Genomic DNA, 19,492 nt, shown 5'->3' with positions numbered 1-19,492 from the left:
ACTAAAGTGCTTCTCTCTGCTGATTTGTTAATTGGTCTAACAGCCTAGGGAAGTTGGGGACTTCCTGAGGAAGTTAGTTTATCCACCAGAAGTTATTTCCTAGTCAAAGAGGAAGTAAACAGACATGTTAACTAGATTGTTAAGGTCAAGCTGTGTCCATGTAAAGGGCAAATATTTCCAATATCAGATTATTTATCCTAAAATGTTGGAACCCAAGTTCCTCTATAATCTCTCTTCCCTGTAGAAGAGTTCAGAAGATGGTGCTTCAGTGTAAAACCTCCCCAATACACTAAAGAAAGGTTGTCGGTGCAGAATGGCCAATTTGTCACTGATATCACCAAAAATATGGGCTCCACTGAAACCCTAGTACAAAGAATGTTGTGGCCACGCAATCTGTAACCGCATGTTTTAGTTAAAGACTGTACTTTAACGCACTTCGTGAGCCTATTCATTGTTGCCGTGGAGGTGGTTGTTTTGAAGCTTCCATTTTCCCTACATGGACCCAGTGAGATTTCTCCCAGCTCTTCACACCCTAACACATCATGCTATCTTCCTCTCCATGCTTCCACTGACTACTCACACAGCAAAAAGCCAGGTCCCAAGCTTCCATGAGGGTGTCCCGATTCCTCCAACCCACACCCACTCGCTTCTGCTTTAGACCACCTGTTGGGACATAATTTTATCCCGCCCCGAATGGCTATTTAACTGCTACACAAGTGTTTACTTGCCCCAGTAATTGCTACAGTTCTGGAAGTAGTAGATCTTGCCATAAAATCAAATTCCCTCAGGAGCCAAACAGCTAACAGAAACATTTAGATGAAAGTTTGTTTAAGACAATTGGGAATGGTGGGGATTCAGGCATAGTAGGGTGCATGCTCCACCAAAATCATGATTAAACCCAGAATTATTTTTGAAAATTATTTAAAGAGAAGAAACCACATCTAAGGGAAGGAATCATCCTCTGTGCTACCAGTTGGTGACCCCTGACTGACATATTGTGTGCTCTCCATAAGGAGACTACATACATGTATTTGAACTATATTCTTTAATAAGTTCCCACTGAATTAAGATACTGAAATTACTGATAAAAAATCTTAGAAATGATGCAAGCTTTCATTACAAATATGCTTAGATGTACTTAGATGAACCAAAAGGTCTATGGCTGAAATATACTGATTACTTTTTTGGTGCTTTTTTGGAAATGGCAAATTAGGTGAAAGAAATAAACATAGAATTATTTTGGACATGGAATTAAAATATTAAATACCTAAACCTGTCTGTCTCTAAAATCTGCATAGAGGCACTGAGAGCTCTGGACATCTCGATTAAATATTACTTTACAATTTCCTTAAGTGCATGGCATACACACACACACACACACACACACACACATACAACTAATTTTCTTCTAAGACTATCATATGATATTCTGGCCATTCTGGATGATGCATTTTGGAAGATAATTTCCTCAAGAAATTAAACTTATTACTTGCGTCTGAAATAGTATTTAGCATTTTATTGTACATTTGTAGGCTTACATACCAATTTTCTGGACACTGAGATGATGAGCTTTCCACTGCTTAAAAGACTCTTGGATGCAAATTTGACTTCTTTATTAAATTGGACACACCGAGACATTAACATGCTCAAATCACCAGATGTAAGTGGTGCAGTTTTTCGAAAGTTACCTAACTTATAATTGGGCAGTAGCTTAAACAATAAAAGAAACTTGGTCATGAAGCAGTGAATTGCTCATTGAATCACCAAAACACATTAAGTTTCAAAGGCTAAAAGTCTTGCAAAGCTTTCCTAAATGATCCTGAGAATTCCAAAGATAGTTAAGTTTAAAAGGTAATTTTTAAAGACGAAAACAAATCTTTATAAAAATCAGTCATCACCTTCCTCTTACACAAACTAAAAGCTCGTAATACCACATTTCTGACTTCAGAATATCTTCCTCTCCTTAAGGACCTGCACGCAATAGTTGTCATTTGAGAACTATTTTTAAGAGATTTCTTCAGCATCATTTTCTTTCTCTCATTCTTTGCTTTTTATTCCCATTCCTGTGTTACATGTTTTTACTCTTTTTTTTTTTTTTTTTTTTTTTGGTGTCATAGATTGAATTTCATTCTATTATAATAGACAGCTTCAAGGTGTATTTACAGTCTCCTAAGGTACCTGCTGAAATTAGTATCTTCCACTTTCATATATTTCCAATTAAAGAAAAATTCCATGGCTCAGTTGGGTTTTTGTTTTGGTTTGTTTTTGTTTGTTTGTCTGGTTGGCTGGTTGGTTTTTTTGAGACAAGAGTCTCACTCCATCACCCAGGTGTGAGGTGCTGGTGTGCAGTGGTACGATGTTGGCTCCCTGCAATCTCTGCCTCCTAGGTTCAAGGGATTCTGGGGCCTCAGCCACCTGAATAGCTGAAATTACAGACGCACACCACCACACTCAGCTAATTTTTTGTATTTGTAGTCAAGACGGGGTTTCACCGTGTTGGCCAAGCTGGTCTCAAACTCCTGACCTCAAGTGATCTGCCCACCTTGGCTTCCAAAATTGCTGGGATTACAGGTGTGAGTCACTGTGCCCAGTCCATGGCTCAGGTTTTTCAAAGGGAAAATCAGTAAAATAACTATTCAGTAATTTTTTATTACATATACTTTAAATCCTATATAAATACATATTAATTTTACTAAGTCTGACTGCCATGTGTTACGAGTACAGTTCTGGTAACCTGCAGACTAAACTTCAACAGTTCAAGTATGAAGGCAGCTTAGAATACTGTTTGCCTTCCGTAACTGTCTTAGTCCATTTTGTTTTGCTATAACAGAATGTCTAAGGCTGGGTAATTTATAAAGAAAAGAGACTTATTGGGCTCATAATTCTGGTCACCGAAAAGTCCAAAATTGAATGGCAGCTATTATCTGGTGAGGACCTCTGGATATTTCAACTCATGGGAGAAAGCAGGAGGGGAGGGGGCATGTGCAAAGAGATCACGTGGCAAGAGAGGACGCAAGAGAGAGAGATCAAGAAGCCAGACTCTTTTTAATGTTTTTCTCGTTTAGGAAAAAAAAAAAATACATGTAGCTCGCTGCCAGCACTCATTTAATTTTACATAAACACGTTCTTTGAGGCTGACGCAAATCTGACTGATTTTCAATGTGACAATAAAATATAAAAACTGTTCTTGGAGTTATTTCTACACAAAACTAACATCAGAAACATCTGAATCATCAGAATCATCTATTTCAGAAAAACTGAATTCATCAGATGAATCTTTGGCCAACAACTGCTCGAAAACGATGTTAACTTCACGTGTAGGAATGCTACATTTTCTAGGATTTAACACTTTCGGCAATCAAGAATTACTATATTTTGTAAATGTAAATACCATTACTAAAAACAGAATCCTGTAAATAGAATGTTATCTTTTGTTTCCAAAGTCAATACACTAGAGTGATGCGAAAATAATAATAAAAGCAAAAGCTATTTTGTGGCAAAGTTATCTTGGGGTAAATGCTACGGCAACAAATGTAGGCAAGTATTCTCAGGACAAATGGGAAAACAGTTAAAATATCTGTTCTCATGGGAACTAATCCATTTTCAAGAGAACTCACTCCTGAGAGAGGGCATGAAGGTAATCATGAGGGATCTGCCCCAGGACCCAAACACAGCCCATTAGGCCCCACCTCTCAACACTGCCATATTGGAGGCCAAATTTCAACATGAGTTTTGGTGGGGACAAACCACATCCAAACCATAGCAATAACTAAGGATTTAAAGTCAATTTCTAGACACTATATGGATCACAAAGGTATTTGCACATATAATATTGACAAGCTAAACACAATTATGAGTTGAAATTGGAAAACACACTTCTCCTAAGTACATTCAAAATATACTTTGATAGGAACTTAGAAAAAGGATTAGCATGAAATTCACAGTAGTTTTGCTGACAATGACAGAATAAGCATTAAGTACACATCTTTCATCTATGAGGCTCATAGTCTTGAGCCCTGATACAACCTTTGCCACTTAAGCCCAACTGGTCCTTTCTGAGTTTCCCGGTTTTATCTGCAAAATGAAAACATTTATGCCTTCTTCTGAAGAGAGGTGTAATGTTGAAACAATACTGAATGCAATAATGCTCACGAAAGCCTGCAATAATAATTGTCCCAAAAACGTTTGTTGAATTTGTTGTAGAGTTTAAAAAGGCTTTTAGGGAAACAGAATCCAACTACAGTTAAAAGAAGCATCATTTTTACTTTCCTAGATGATTCATGTAAATTTTGTTGGAAGAGTATATTCAAGAAGAAGTAGAAAGAAGACAATATAAAGATATAAAGACAACAGAATGAAAGCAAAGCCAGATGTCTGGGCATTTTCAAAATAATCCTACTTAGAATTGATCGAATTTGGGCACTGAAAGCATGAGAACTCATGACTTCAAATTGGTGATTCTAGATTCCATGGAACAAATATCACCATAAATTCTTTAGAAATCAAATAATTTCACAAGCCTCCAACGATACATTTAAAGTGACTTTCTTGCAAGGACTTAGACAATATATCACAAAGCAGTATTACCTGAATCTACTGAAAGGCTATTATAAAATCATGAGTTGACTTAAACATAAATGTTTCCAACCCTAGGTAACCAGCTAATCTACTCAAGAAAGTTAAGAACCTTTTACCTATGGAGCAGATCCTTTCCTCCTACTGGGAATAATGATCTTGGGCCAAAGGATTTGGGCTTAACAACCTCTCTCAAACTATTCTGAATAGCCTGCATCAGCTCTGCAACCAGCTCAGAACAGACAGCTGGAACTCAGGCAGGCGAAAGATAATTAAATAGTGAAGGTTATGTTTTTTCTAATTTGATCAAAACAATGCTGCATCAAACTCCTGCCTGACCAGTTATTAGGTGTGTAATCATAAGCAAACCCTTGCTAGGCACGCTGGCTCACGCCTGTAAACCCAGCACTTTGGGAGGCCAAGGCAGGGGCATCACTTGAGGTCATGAGTTCGAGATCAGCCTAGCCAACGTGGCAAAACCCCATCTCTACTAAAAATATAAAAATTAGCAGGGAACAGTGGCACATGCCTGTAGTCCCAACTACTAGGGAGGTTGAAGCAGGAGAATCACTTGAACCCAACAGGCAGAGTTTGCAGTGAGCCGAGATCATGCCACTGCACCCCAGCCTGGATGACAGAGTGAGACTCCATCTCAAAAAATAAAAAGAAAACAAACAAATCCCTTCATTTCTCTGTGCTACAGGTATTTGTAAAAATGAGTGTATTGGATCTGAAAATTGACAAGGCCCTTTATAACTTTGAAAATCCTTTGGCTGCATGGTTGCCTGGTTTGATAATCAATGTGCAGAACCAAGCTATCATATGAATAACCCGTGCTGTCAACGGGTTCAATATTTGAATTTGTGTCCTGTTTAAAGAGCAGCTGGCTGAAGCTGACTCTTCATCAGCCAATCAAATTTGACCTTTAAACTGACAGTTTTGCCTTCCCCCAGCTCCAGAAAAGACTGAGCCGCCCGCCTGTAGAGCCATAGGCTCATGCCTTTCAGTTCTATGAAAGAAACTGAGGCTCAGCTTGCTATTTTCTGGAAGCTTCTTCCTAATTAACCTAATCCAACTGGTTCTACCCAACGAGCTCTGCTGTGTGCTCTATTCCAACCATGGGCTGGATGTGACTTTCATAACTGAAGGTCAGAGGCCCCTCTTTCCAGTATAGGAGAGAATACCGCATGAATGAGAAAGACTGAACAATACGAAAGAGAAAGAATAGTAACACAACTGGAAAGAATTAAGCTGTGTCTTACAATGTTGGAATGTAGATTATGTTGGGAAAAATGGAAAATTTCCAGCCTTCTATACTTGAACCCAACCTCCCCACCGCCCCCACAGTGTCAGGAAATTAGAAAGTTAAACTGTCACATGAAATACAATAGGCTGTAAAGAACGTCTACACCACTTATCAGGGAGAAAGCCCTGCTCCCTGCCAATTCTTTACAAGGGCTGTGGCTTTAGAGTCTCAAAATTAAGATGCCCTGAACTTTGGCATGAGACTTAGGGATGGAACACTCCCAGTGGATCAAAAATGCCATTCTCTCATGAATTAAAACCAAAATGTGCCCACTGTGCCTAGGGGAACAGCCTTACGACCCAGAGTGGATTAGTTAGAACACTGGATAGACAGGAAGATCATAAGTCGTTAGCAAAGAAACAGACTTACTGGAGTGGATAAATTCGATGTCTTTACCATTAGGGTTGGGTGCTAGAACACATAAAATCGGAGCTGAAGTGAGAGACTATGCAGGAAAAGCCAAGAAAAAAACACAAAACCAATGTTTGGGAAACCCACGACTCTACAATCTCACATTTCTTCCAGAACTTTCCAGGAAATAATTTACTATGATGAGTCAGTTCTAACCAGGCACCACGTGCCGGGCTGGGAACACTAGTCCAGGAACTCACTATGAGTTTCAGGCCAGCTCCGCCCCAGATCTGGAGCATCTGAGAAGTTTTGGGGCCAGCGTGCAACCCTGCTCTGTGCACCAGCCAGACCTCCCCTCGGAATGGGTCTGCTAGCCCGATCTCTCCCCAAAGCTGCAAGAAGCATTTTCGAAGAATAGTTTCCGGGCCGGGCGTGGTAGTTCACGCCTGTAATAACTGCACTTTGGGAGGCCAAGGCGGGCGAATCGCCTAAGGTCAGGCGTTCGAGAGCAGCCTGGCTAACATGGTGAAACTCCATTTCTACTAAAAATACAAAAAATTAGCTGGGCGTGATGGCGTACGTCTGTAATCCCAGCTACTTGGGAGGCTGAGGAAGGAGAATCACTTGAACCCGGGAGGAGGAGGTTGCAGTGAGCCAAGATCACGCCATTGCATTCCAGCTTGGGCAACAAGAGTGAAACTCTACCTCAAAAAAAATTAATAAATAATAAATAAAAAAGAATAGTTTGTGATGACTCAGATATAAGTCTAAAGATCATGCAGAAGTGGTAGCTGTCCCAACACTCTTTTTTAAGAGTGCTTTTTAATTCAATGCTTTTTACTAAATTTACTGAGGTGTGTTGCTATCATCACTATCCAATTTCAGAATATGGTCATCTCCCCAGTAAGATTCTTCCTGTCCATTTACAGTTAATTCCCATTCCCACCTGAAGCTGAGGTTATGTGAGCGCCCTCTGTTTCCTCTATCCCCATGTCCTCACTTTATTTACCAGCACAACTGCATGGAGTAGTTGGTTACCTATGTGTTTCCTACTAAGTGACAACACCTGTGTGGTTAGCTACCGTGTAGATGTCAGATACAAATGCACATACACATACACCACCAACCAGGGAAGCAATGTGAACCCTCCCTATCCATCCCATCAGGGAAAAGGCCAACACTTCTGCAAAATGCTTCCAACCTGGCTATTGCAGGTATAGCCATGGTTTTCAAAGACTGCAGGAAAACTGAATATTATCCTTTACAATACATGTCATTTTAAAAAATCAATACCATTCAGACCTTTAAACTAAGAATCTTGCCTGTGCTCCCTGAGGTGATATTGGTGAATCCAGAGGTGAAAAATCATGAGAACATCAAGGAATTGAAGAAAATAACCATCATCAACTGGCTCCTGGAAAGCCAATTACATCCAATATTTTCTTAACATCAAAGGGTAAACATAGTTCTGGAAAACAGCGGGAAGAGAAACCAAGAAGCAGCTTTAGCTTGGCTCCTCTGCAGTCCTGTTACAGGTAGTTAGGTAGGCATGAGCAGGGCAGGAGAAGGCTTCCCACCCCACCCCAACTAGAAATGTCGGTGATGGTTTGGCATCGTCTTTTTAAAAAGTGTAATTCCACAACCAGAGATAGACAAGCTCCTGATGGCCCACACCTGTTAATATTAAACGTTGTTAACTGAATGCAGACTCCAGGGAGAAACCGTTTCCTAGGCATGCATATTAAGAGACAAAAATGGCAAAGTATGATCTTCTGGGTATACTCCACCGGAAAAAGGAAGAAATCCTCAGATGGGCATGGGCATGCATACAACTTCCTAAACACACTGCACACGCTCAGTTCCCAAGGGTAAGGAGGGCTCTGCACATGTGGGAAGACCACCCGAAGGGAAAAACCATGGGAAAGAGGTGAGCTTATAACAGTCCCAGGATCCCCATTAAACGGGGCACATGACCTTCTCTCTTTAACCTTCAGGTGCCCTCTTGGGTCTCTTCCAAGCACACCTTCTTTCTTTTCTTTTCTAAGGCTTTTATAAATAAACTTCCATTCTTGCTCTGAAACATGCCTCAGTTTCTTTTGCTGTTTTATGTCCCTCAGTCAAATTCTTTCTTCTGGGGAGGCAAAGACTGAAGTTGCTATAGACCCGTCGGGATAGGCTGCCGGTAATCTGGGGTAACTCAGATCTCTTCCAGCGCTAAGAGTCTGAGGGACAAGTCGGTGTCTGCCTTCTGCTTCTTCCTCAGTGGTTTCCTGGGCGTTTCCCAGTGAGAAGAAATTTATGCACCATAGTTGAGATCCACCCTCTGGAGGTCAGAGAAGCTGCCCTAATCACTCATCATGAACGGTCTCCTCCTGGTACTCTGTCTCCTGTGCGTGGAGAAAATTAGCACTGGCGACTCTGGATCCATAATGAAAAAGCAGCCTGATGAGAGGAAACTAATCATACCTGCAAATATCCCTGAAATACATTTTAACGTAATGTGTGCCCACATCTCTTCTATTTTTTAAATATTTTAAGGTTAAATTGATTTTTAAAAACTACAGCAAAAAGGATTCAGACACACAAATAGCAGAACTTAATACTTTCTTTTTAAATTTTTCAGTTATGCAAGGGAATAGGCAGCATCTTTCATGGGGACGAGGCTCTTCTACTTAAAAGCTAGAAGGAAATTCCTCACTAATTTAGCCCAGTTGCTTAAAACTCTGTTCCATATGAACATAACATTTTCCTATTTTTCTCTCCTGATTCTACCCTCAGAATAACACAAAATACACTGTGACAAAATGTATACAACATTGGCTGGGCCTGCACCTCCTCATAAGGGAAAGGCACAAGAAAATGAAAATTTAAAGTCCCTACAGAGCTTTTTTCCCCCTTTGGAAGCATAAAAAGCAGACACTGTTAAATGCATGAGGTCCCACAATACCCTCCCGCAACCCCTGCAACACAGCTCATATAGTTTTGTATTTTCTGTATTTGAAAAGGAGAAAAAAATAAGAGAGCTTTAAAAATACAGATTATTTAACCTGCTTTTAACTTTCTATTTGGATAACCATTCAAATTAGACAAATTATGGGGACAAGAGTGACTGTAAAATAATGGTAGAAAACATTGATAATCTTGCAAAACAGATTTCTGACTAGGGAGGATTGCACTATATTAAACTGAAATGATTTCCACTATGGCTCCTAAGAATGAAAGCTTCAAAAGTAAATGTCAGGTCGGGTGTGGTGGCTCATGCCTGTAATTCCGGCACTTTGGGAGGCTGAGGTGGGTGGATCACCTGAAGTCAGGAGTTTGAGACCAGCCAATGGAGTTTGGCCAACATGGTAAAACTCCATCTCTACTAAAAGTACAAAAATTAGCTGGGTATGGTGGCAGGTGCCTGTAGGCAGAAGAATCGCTTGAACCCGGGAGGCAGAGGTTGCAGTGAGCCAAGATCGTGTCACAGCACTCCACTCTAGACTGGGCGAAAGAGCAAGATTCCGTCTCAATAAATAAATAAAGAAATGTCTAGAATCAGTTAACGAGATTTGTACATTACCTTAACTGAATTTCATTAATGATCTAATGTCCATACCTGAATTAACAGGCAGGAAATTAAAACTGGATTGCTACCTGGTGCTTCCGTACACTGAAGAGAACACTCCAATCTGCCAGCCTTACGATGTTGGGGAAACGCATCAAACAGTGCTAAGGTTTTAAGCACGGAGAATATAATCCAGTTATAAAAGCTATTAACCCAGAGAAGTTAATTCTTTGCTACTTGAAGCACACTAAGACAAAACATATCAAAGAGAAGACATACACCAGCAAATGTAAACCACATACAATTACAATACATAAATCATAACGCAGATAGAAATCACGGATCTCAGATGGCCAATGTCAGCCCATGGGTACATGCCCAATATTACGACCAACAGAAATTAAATCTCTGAAACAAAAAACTACAAGTGTGCATCCACAACATCCCACACACTTTAGGAAAACAGGCACTACACAATGTCATGAAAATTAGCTGACAGCTCAAGGTCTCTCATTATCAATGGCATGGAAGTTTAAACTGGACTTTCATCTGACAATTAGTTTAGCAAGAACTCATTTTCAGACAGAAAGTCATTTAATCATGTTTAACATTAAATCAAAAGAGCCGATTCTATCATTGGGTCAATTTTCCACTAAATAATTACCATAGAAACAATTAATTGCACACTCAAACAAGTAAGTAGTAACTCCAAAGCTTCCATATTGAAAAGCAGTAGAATTCTAACATGTATTACCACATACAAATTGTTCATCAAGAATATCACTGCGACCAATCTTTGTCCTGACAGGGAGGACCTCTTACATATTCTTTAAATAATAATAATCAAGAAACCTCCTTTTTCCCTACTCCCAAATTTTGGAGATTAACTCAAGTTCTACAAATAACATGACTATGATAACCTACTGTCAAAATCTTGAATTCCAGGTGTGCCTATTTTGAAAGTTCCTCTAGGAATATTCAACTGCAGCACAAGGATTTTAAAATAATACCATTTTTTATACCGAAAGACAAGGTATATGATACTGTAAAGCTTTCCCCTAATTCAGCTTATTCCATTTTCACAAAACAACAACATTTGCCTTATAATTGAGGCACCTGAATCCCATCAAATCAATTTTCATGAACAGTAACTGCAGTGCAGCAACAGCAACAAAAAAACTTAGGAGACTCTGAACATTCTAATTTTTAAAGATTTCATATGCTCCCACTCAGGAGAATAGAACTAATGCTCCCACACTTTATTTCTCTTCCAAAAATAGCCGGCCCTGTGAAGAAAAAAAGAGATAATGAAGACCAGCTGCCTACCTTCGCTGGTAGCCACATTCTTCTGGGCTTTGGTGGGTGTGTGATCTGTACTTGAACTCACGTCAGATGAGATGCTCGAGCTGCCTTTGCCTGGAAGAAACAGGAATGAGCAGCTTTTGAGATTTGTAATTTCAGACCTGGACCATGCCTTCTACACGGTCCCACACCAAGGCATATCACTAATTTCCAAGAAAGCAGCTATAATACAAAGAATGGAGTTTATTACATTTTTTTGCCTTATGCATTAAATATCTTTTGGGAAATATGATCCATGTTATAGTAGAAGTAAAGTCCTCTTATAATATAGCTTGACTATAAACTCAGACAAGATTATAAAACATAGGCAAATATGATAACATAATCTCTTTTTGGCATAGATGTGAATAAGAAAGTACATGTGGGGAACACATCTCCTGCATTAATTTTTTATTTGCAACTATAAATTATGCATTTTTCAATAAAGGAAATAAGCAAAGAATAAGGCATAATCAGAGGAGCAAGAGCCTGCTAACTCCAAATAGCTGCATCACATCAAAAAACGAATTCCCTGCTTCAATAGGTCCTTCTTCAAAAACAAAACACAACAAAAAACATTTCATTTTTCTAACACAGTGGTTCTCAACTGGAGATGATTTTTCGTTCAAGGGGACATTTAGCAATATCTGGTATCATTTTTGGTTGTCACAAATGAGCGGAAGGTGCTACTGGCATCTAGTGGATAGAGGCCAAGCATGTTGCTAAACATCTTAGAATGCACAGGGTGGTCCCCACAAGAAAGAATTATCCAGCCCAAATCTCAATAGTACCCAGGGTGAGAAGCCCTGGTCTAAATAATCTTAGCTCAAGGCTGAGTTTCTACCCTTCTAACCTTTAATATAGTCATATACATTAATATTACTAAACATTCTTCAAATTCAAATGTCACATGAAAGTCTGTAACTATGAACCACACTTTACTGCCCAGTGATGGAGAAACCTACTGACTGTGGTGGGAAGACTCCTAAGACGCCCTCACGGTATCCAGGTCTGCATCATCTCCTCCGCCTTGAGAGTGGGCTGAACCTGTGACTGGCCTCTAACCAATAGGCTGTGGTGAAGGTAAGGCATTTTGCAGATGTAAAGTCCCTAACAAGTTAACTGAATTAATGACAAGGGAGATTATTCTGGGTGGGCCTGACCTAATTAAGTGAATACTTTAAAAGACGGCCTGGAGGAGAGAGACCCTTCCTGCTGTCTTCGAAGCAGCAAGCCCCCCAGTCAGTTCTACAGCTACAAGAAAATGAGTTCTGGCAACAACCAAGTGAGCACTGAAGAGGACTGTGAGCATCAGAGGACAGCCCAGCCCTGGCCAATGGCTTCACTGCAGCACTGTGAGACCCAAACAAAAGATCCAGCTAATGCAGGCTCAGAACTCTGATTCCAGGAAACTGTGGAATAATAAATGCTCCTATGTTAAGCTGCTAAGTTTGTGGTAATGTTTTTATTCAGCAATAGAAAGCTATTGCTGGACGGGCACGGTGGCTCGCACCTGTAATCCTAGCACTTTGGGAGGCCGAGGTGCGTAGATCACTTGAGGTCAAAAGTTCAAAACTAGCCTGGCCAACATCGTGAAACCCCATCTCTACTAAAAATAGAAAAATTAGCCGGGCGTGGAGGCACGTGCCTGTAATCCTAGCTACTCGGGAATCTGCGGCAGGAGAATCACTTGAACCCGGGAGGTGGAGATTGCAGTGAGCCAAGATTGTGCCATTGCACTCCAGCCTGGGCAACAGAGTGAGAGCCCATCTCAAAACAAAAACAAAACAAAAGAAAGCTATCGCTAATGACCGACTAGTTATATCACAGATGAATTCTTTTTGCTCCACAAGTGATGATCAAAACTCTTACGTGCAGCTGAGAAACATCATTTTCCAACAGTCTTTTCTTCCCCATGGTAAATGCAATGAACTGAATGTTTATGTCCTTCCAGAATTCACATGATGAAATCCTAACGCCTAAGGCATAAGGAGGTGGGGCCTTTGGGAAGTGGTTAGGTCATGAGGACTCTGCTTAGTGCCCTTATGAGACATCCCACAGAGCTTCCTTGCCCTTCTGCCACATGAGGACACAGTAGAAGACTATTTATAAAGCAGGAAGTGCATCCTCACCAGACACTAAACCTGCCGGCACCTTGATCTTTGACTTATCCGTCTCCAGAACTGTGAGAAATACATTTCTGTTGTTTATAAGCCCCCCAGTCTATGGTGTTTGGTCATAGCAGCCCGAATGGACTAAGACACTACAGAACTCTAGTTAAGTAGCATAAGCTTACAATCTAAATTCATACAGAGTAGAACTCCTCAGACTTTGGAGTTTTGTTTGCTTATGATGAAAGTCACGGAACAATCCAGGCTGATGGTTAATATCACTTGAGGAGGGAATGGCTCAGGTGATATTACCGATGTGAGTATCAGGGAACTCAGAAACACGGCCATCATTTCCTCTCACTATCGCCCATTGCTCATTGGGACTTAGGCTCTGAACAAATCTGTTATTCCCTTTGTCCCCACCCCTTCCACAACCTCTACCCTCAGAAATAACCAAAACAATGCAGTAATTGTCCATTTGTTTTTGCCTAACCAGCCTTTGTGGTCTGGCAGCTGTGGCCATTTATCTGCCATGGTTCATCTTTGGAAGTCGGTTGACATGGCAGACTGGGCACCTAGTTAGAAGTATGTCCACATGGCCTCTGACCCCAGTCTACCACTCTCTTGCTTTCTGACCTTTGACATTCACTTCTCCCCCTGCAGCCTCAGTATCCATATCTGGTATGGGAAACTGCTGGAAAAACGATTCCTAGCAGCTCAATCTATAATTCTTTGAGTTCATTACTTCACTCCTCAAACCTCTATAATCCAAACCACTCCATTTAATAAGGCAAATAACATTATTGTGCAACATCAATACGTAGACTTAAATTATTTTTATGATATTGTTGCTTAGTGATGTGCAAATGGAAAACTAGAAATAAACTCCATATGCTCTAGCTCTGACTCAACAATAAAACTAAAACAAAGTAACAAATTAAATGTAAAAACAATAAAATCCATAACATTCAAATTAACGGCATTAGTTTAACACGATGGATGATGTTATTTTGCTGAGATTAAACTGTCGTTCAAAATTTAAATACAGTACTCGCTGCTAAAGCCAATGTTCTCTTGGTTTTGGCATGAACGTGCCCACTCCAGGCTGCATGAGGACTCACTTGCATGTCACTTTCCTCAACTCAGGGAACCCCTCCCTCCTACAAAGAGATGGCATCGGGTGGCTTTCACTGAGTCTGACTGTATCAGCCACATTTTTAAGGCTGCTCTTTTGTTGCTTATTCATCTACAACCACTGGAGTAGAGCGCCTTCCTTTAAACATAGGGAAACTTGGACAACATAACTCATGGCAGGACTCTCTTATAAAGGGGAACCAATACACAGCTATTCATTATTTTTAAGATTATCATGAAAATGAAAGCACAAAATGAAACTACAAATTTCAGGGAAAATTCTCAGACACACGTGAGAACATGTGTGCTGATCCCTCAAAGGGCTGCAAACTCCAATTTAAAAATTGCTTGTTTATGAAAAAGGAGTATAAGGTTGAGGAAACAAATAATAATGTTATTTATAATAATAGCTAACAATAAGTGCATATGTTTCATTGAGCACTCTAATAAATGCTTTACATGCTTTCTCTTATTAAATAGTCATTACGCCCTACAACAGTATTTCTCAATCATTTTCTCATTATTTAACCCTCCAAGGAAACTGTTTACTTTTTTTTTCTAAGTACCCCACCCCCAATGAAATCACAACGCCACAGATATACTGTATATCTCTTATGTACTATGTATGTGATTCTGCTTAATACAGTGTTTCTTGCGGGGCTGGATTGTGTCCCCTTAGGAGCATATTAAAATAAATTAGTACTTAAGTCATGTTTAAAGCTTGCACCCCATAGAATACAGAAAGTAGTTTAAATTAGAATGCCAGTTTTGGGTGTTGGTGGTGAAGTTAAGTACTTTCTTTCTGAATTGCCCCTATCACCATCATTGAAAATCTATGTCCTTTGATAAGTAAAACATTTTAAAGTACCTGAGAATTTAATTAAGTAATTAAGGAAATCAATATTTTGTTTTTATTTTTGTTTTCTTTTTTTTTTGGAAATGGTGTCTCACTCTATTGCCCAAGCTGGAGTGTAGTGGCACCATCACAGCTCACTGCAGACTAAACCTCCTGGGCTCAAGTGATCCTCCTGACTCAGCTTCCCAAGTAACTGGAACTACAGGAACACCACCACACCTAGCATTTTTTTTTCTTTTTTCTTTTGTAGAGATGAGGTCTCATTATGTTGCCCAGACTGGTCTCAAATTCCTGGCCTCAAGCAATCCTCCCACCTTGGCCTTCCAAAGTGCTGGGATTACAGGCAAGAGCCATCATTGCCTGGCCAATAGAGTTGATTCTCATAACTTGAGATATTTAGGTTCTATAAAGTAACCATAAACACTAAATTAGCAAATCATTGCCCCAAAGGGAAACAGAGTTAGGTTCCTGTGAGCCTCTGCTCACATGTTTATCAATTGATCAACATGTCAGTTTGGTTTTTGTGTGTTTCTATTTAAAGACATCTTATTTAATACATATTGTTGATGCATTGTCATGGAACTCAATGCCAGTGGCACTGTAATTCATGTCTGAGCAAAGCTTATCTAACACATATTGGCGACATCACAGCCCTCTTGCACTTAGGAACACTACACAGCTCTTCAACACTACACTTGGGGGTCGTCTTAATGAAAACAGCAACAAAAAGTACAAAAAGCAAAAAAAAAAAAAAAAAACAGGCAACAAATGGACCCCAAAAAGAACACTGTGCATAGTAGGAGAGCTGAAACAGGAAGGCAGAGTGTCACCGTGTTCAGCCTCATCTGGGAAGGTATGCATTGCACAACACAAATATTTTACCGCTCTGCATGTATTTGTGAGTGACCCTAAAGTGCCTCAAGAGTTGATGTGGTGATTACGCATAAATTTTAGCAAGTAGGCAAATTCTCAAATATGAAATCCACAAATAATGAGGACTGACACTGCGTCATCTTGTATTATATGTGATGTTGCAGCTTGCGGCCCGCTTCCATGTAGACGGGGATAGGGAGCATGGAGGATCTGGAGTGAAGAGGCCTGGGTTTATATCTGGATTGGCCAATTATTAGTTTTGGGCAAATTATTAGACCCTCTCTATTGTAGTTTCTTTAGTTTCTTCAGCTGCAAATGGGGTGAGGTAGAGGGTCAATTCCTGCCTCATAGGGTTATTGTGAAAATTAAATAAAATAATTCAGTTTGAGTACTTAGGATAGTGTGAGCACCTACGAAATACCCAACAAATCTTTGCAGAAAAATAATTCAGTTTCTGTCCTTAGGATATTGTGAGCACCTAGGAAATACCCTACAATCTTTGTAGGATCCTGTGTTGGGATACCATGATATGTTCTTCTGCCCTGCTTCTGGAAGCAATAATCATCTCCTTGTTGAGTTCAAGTGGAGAGGGAGGCGGGGAGGGTGGTGCTCAGAGAAGAAATGTTACAGAAGGAATTCAGAAGGAAAAAACAAGGGGAATATTCCGTTTCTAATATTCAAAAGCAGAAGTCTGCAGTATGACAATGTTCTTGCAAGTCAAGCTACTGTCTCAGGATGGAACTGCCTACATTCTCAGCCCCTTTAGAAAATCAAGAGTGAGAATGTCAGATTAGACCCTGGAGTTGTACATACGGAAAGTCCAGATAAGAGGGAGGTGGTGTGAAGAGCACAGGAAGCCACCCTATGGTGACACTGGAAAAGACCAGGAACAAGAGAGGCACAGGAGGGGAGCAGCCAGATTGGACTTTGGTTTCCCTCTCTGGGATTCTTCTGACAAAAAAGACGGTGTGTTGGATAAGGGAGAGTGATATGGTTTGGCTGGGTCCCCATCCAAATCTCACCTTGAATCGTAGCGCCCAAAATTCCCACGTGTTCTGGGAGGGACTCCCCGGTGGTAGATAACTGAATCATGGGGGCGGTTTCCCCTACACTGTTCTCGTGGCAATGAATAAGTCTCACAGGATCTGATGGTTTTACAAGGGTTTCCCCCTTTCACTTGACCTTCATTCTCTCTCTTACCCGCTGCCATGTAACATGTGCCTTTTGCCTTCCACCATGTTGTGAGGCCTACCCAGCCATGCGGAACTGTGTGAGTCTATTAAACCTCTTTTTCTTTGTAAATTACCCAGTCTCAGGTATGTCTTTACCAGCAGCGCAAAAACAGACTAATATAGAGAGCAACTCCGGAGGCTGTAGAATTGCTGTCACCTCACTCCCTATGCTAAGGATGCTGCAGAGCACCTGCCCTCAGACTGCCCAGCCAGCAGCTAGAACCATGGCTACATCAAGCTGCTGGGTAGCACAGTCCAGCCCAGGGCAGTCTTCGCTGCAGCTTGTGGAGTCACCTGGGTTTCATGGGGGCACTGACATGATCACAAGTCAAGGAAAGTCTGTTGGGGGCTTGCCTTAGGGAGTCAACACAGTAGAGTGAGATGCTTCTATTAGCCACAGCAAGAGAGCAGATTGCCATGTCAGGGCCAACTGGGAGACACAGTCAGACCTTGGCATTAGGAAACAATAAGAAACACTGGCACAGTGATAGACCAAATGAAAGGATGCTTGACTAGAATAAAAGACCGGCACATTCACTCGCAAAAGACACTCTACTACCAGCAATAACTAAGCTATGTTGGTTTTAGAATATGTCCACAAATTCTTTGGCATTCCCACTTCAAAGGCTGAAGCCTCATCTCCCTCCCCTTAAATGGAGAAAACTCTGGGGGTTGAACCTGTGCCTCAACTTGCCCTTCAGATGGCTCTGATTCACCAAGTGTGAGAAGCAGGCAGTGGCTTGACCTCTCCATTAGCTGTATTGAGAACCCAGGATGATGCAGGTGAAATGAGCAGCCCAGTGAGTAGCACACTAAGGAGTGTGTAATAAACATCAGCCACTGTTACATCACCCATCGGGGCTGCCTGCTTCGTGTGAAATTGGAGTGATGCAACATGCCCAGGTGAACATCTCTCAAACTTTCTAAGCATTCTTGTCTCAACCATAAAATAAAGATATGCACATGCAAACAAAAGACAGCCATTACCTCTGGCAGGTAAAGCATGAAACCATGACCAATGCCTGTGAGAACTCACCCTGTGAGTTATTAATATTGACCCATTTGTTCAATTTGTATTAGAAATTAAGAAAGGAAAAGTAAAATAATTATTTGACTGTTACATAAATAAAATAAATACTATATATGACATAAATTATACATAATTTAAATATCCAGGAAAAATCCGCTCTTTCTAACTGCTTTACATACATGAAAGTTTGTTTATTTGACCAACAGCTATTAGACCCATCAGGGGCCATTAGTACATTGGAACCGTGCTGGCTGGATTCGGTAAAGTAAAATTTTGCACTTTCTTTAATTTCCTCACAAGTGGGCTAAAGCCCCAAAGGAAGACAAATGAACAAACAATTAGGTATCAAATACAAATAAACATCAAAGCAAGGGGAAATGAACACACTAAGTTTGGTAAATGTTATCTATAATAGGCTAATATATACACACACAATTCTGAGCCACTGAAATCAGCTGGTGGATCGATAATTTTGGTCAAATGAGACACACTATTAACTCAGCAACGTTAGCAGAAGAATGTCGTGGTCTTGTCTTCCTATCACACATTCCTTTGGGCTGTCTGTTAGAGCGTGCCAGGTTTTCCTACTGTTTGAAGATAATGTTCATTTAATGGGGAGTCCTTTCAGTGAGGGACTTTAAGTTTCTTTTAAGAATTCCCATAGGTACTATGCAAAACTAAGTTTCTTCTCTTTTCTCATTTCTAGTACTCACGCTGATTTTGCAAATGCAGCTATTTAAAACAAGACAGTTAATTTATTAATATTGTGACACAACCAAGATGAAGAGTGTAATAGAAAACAAATCAATGGGGTCGTATGGTTACCAACATGCTTAAGAATCTAAGACATCTCTTGCAAAACCGATTCATGATATCTATTCCAGATCATATGCACTGCATTGATCACACGGATTACAGCTGCTGACTTCTAACATGAAATCCACACACAAGTACATGGATCCACGTGGAGGCCTCAGCCCCTTATTTACTGCTTCTCTCCACTGTCTTATTTTCAATGCTGCTGGTGCACCATGAAAACCTGATTTAATACTAAATGTCCATATCAAAGGTAAGGGAATTTTTTTTTCAAGATCTCAGGATCAGATCAAGGGAACGGTGGGTCATATTTGTGC

At 40.4% G+C, this 19,492-nt stretch overlaps 1 protein-coding gene across 1 annotated transcript in view; it reads right to left on the bottom strand.

Annotated features, from left to right (window-relative positions):
* Positions 1 to 19,492, bottom strand: part of FBXL7 (F-box and leucine rich repeat protein 7) — a 447,231-nt gene that overhangs the window by 317,589 nt on the left and 110,150 nt on the right. The window contains exon 2 of the mRNA XM_003899514.5: positions 11,109 to 11,198. Coding sequence (XP_003899563.2) covers positions 11,109 to 11,198 — 90 coding nt within the window. The remainder of the gene's footprint in view (positions 1 to 11,108; positions 11,199 to 19,492) is intronic.

The sequence above is a fragment of the Papio anubis genome, chromosome 5 (assembly GCF_008728515.1).
Source record: "Papio anubis isolate 15944 chromosome 5, Panubis1.0, whole genome shotgun sequence".
Classification (NCBI taxonomy): domain Eukaryota; kingdom Metazoa; phylum Chordata; class Mammalia; order Primates; family Cercopithecidae; genus Papio; species Papio anubis.
Note: the sequence above shows the minus strand (reverse complement) of the source record. Positions and strands in the feature narration are given on the sequence as shown.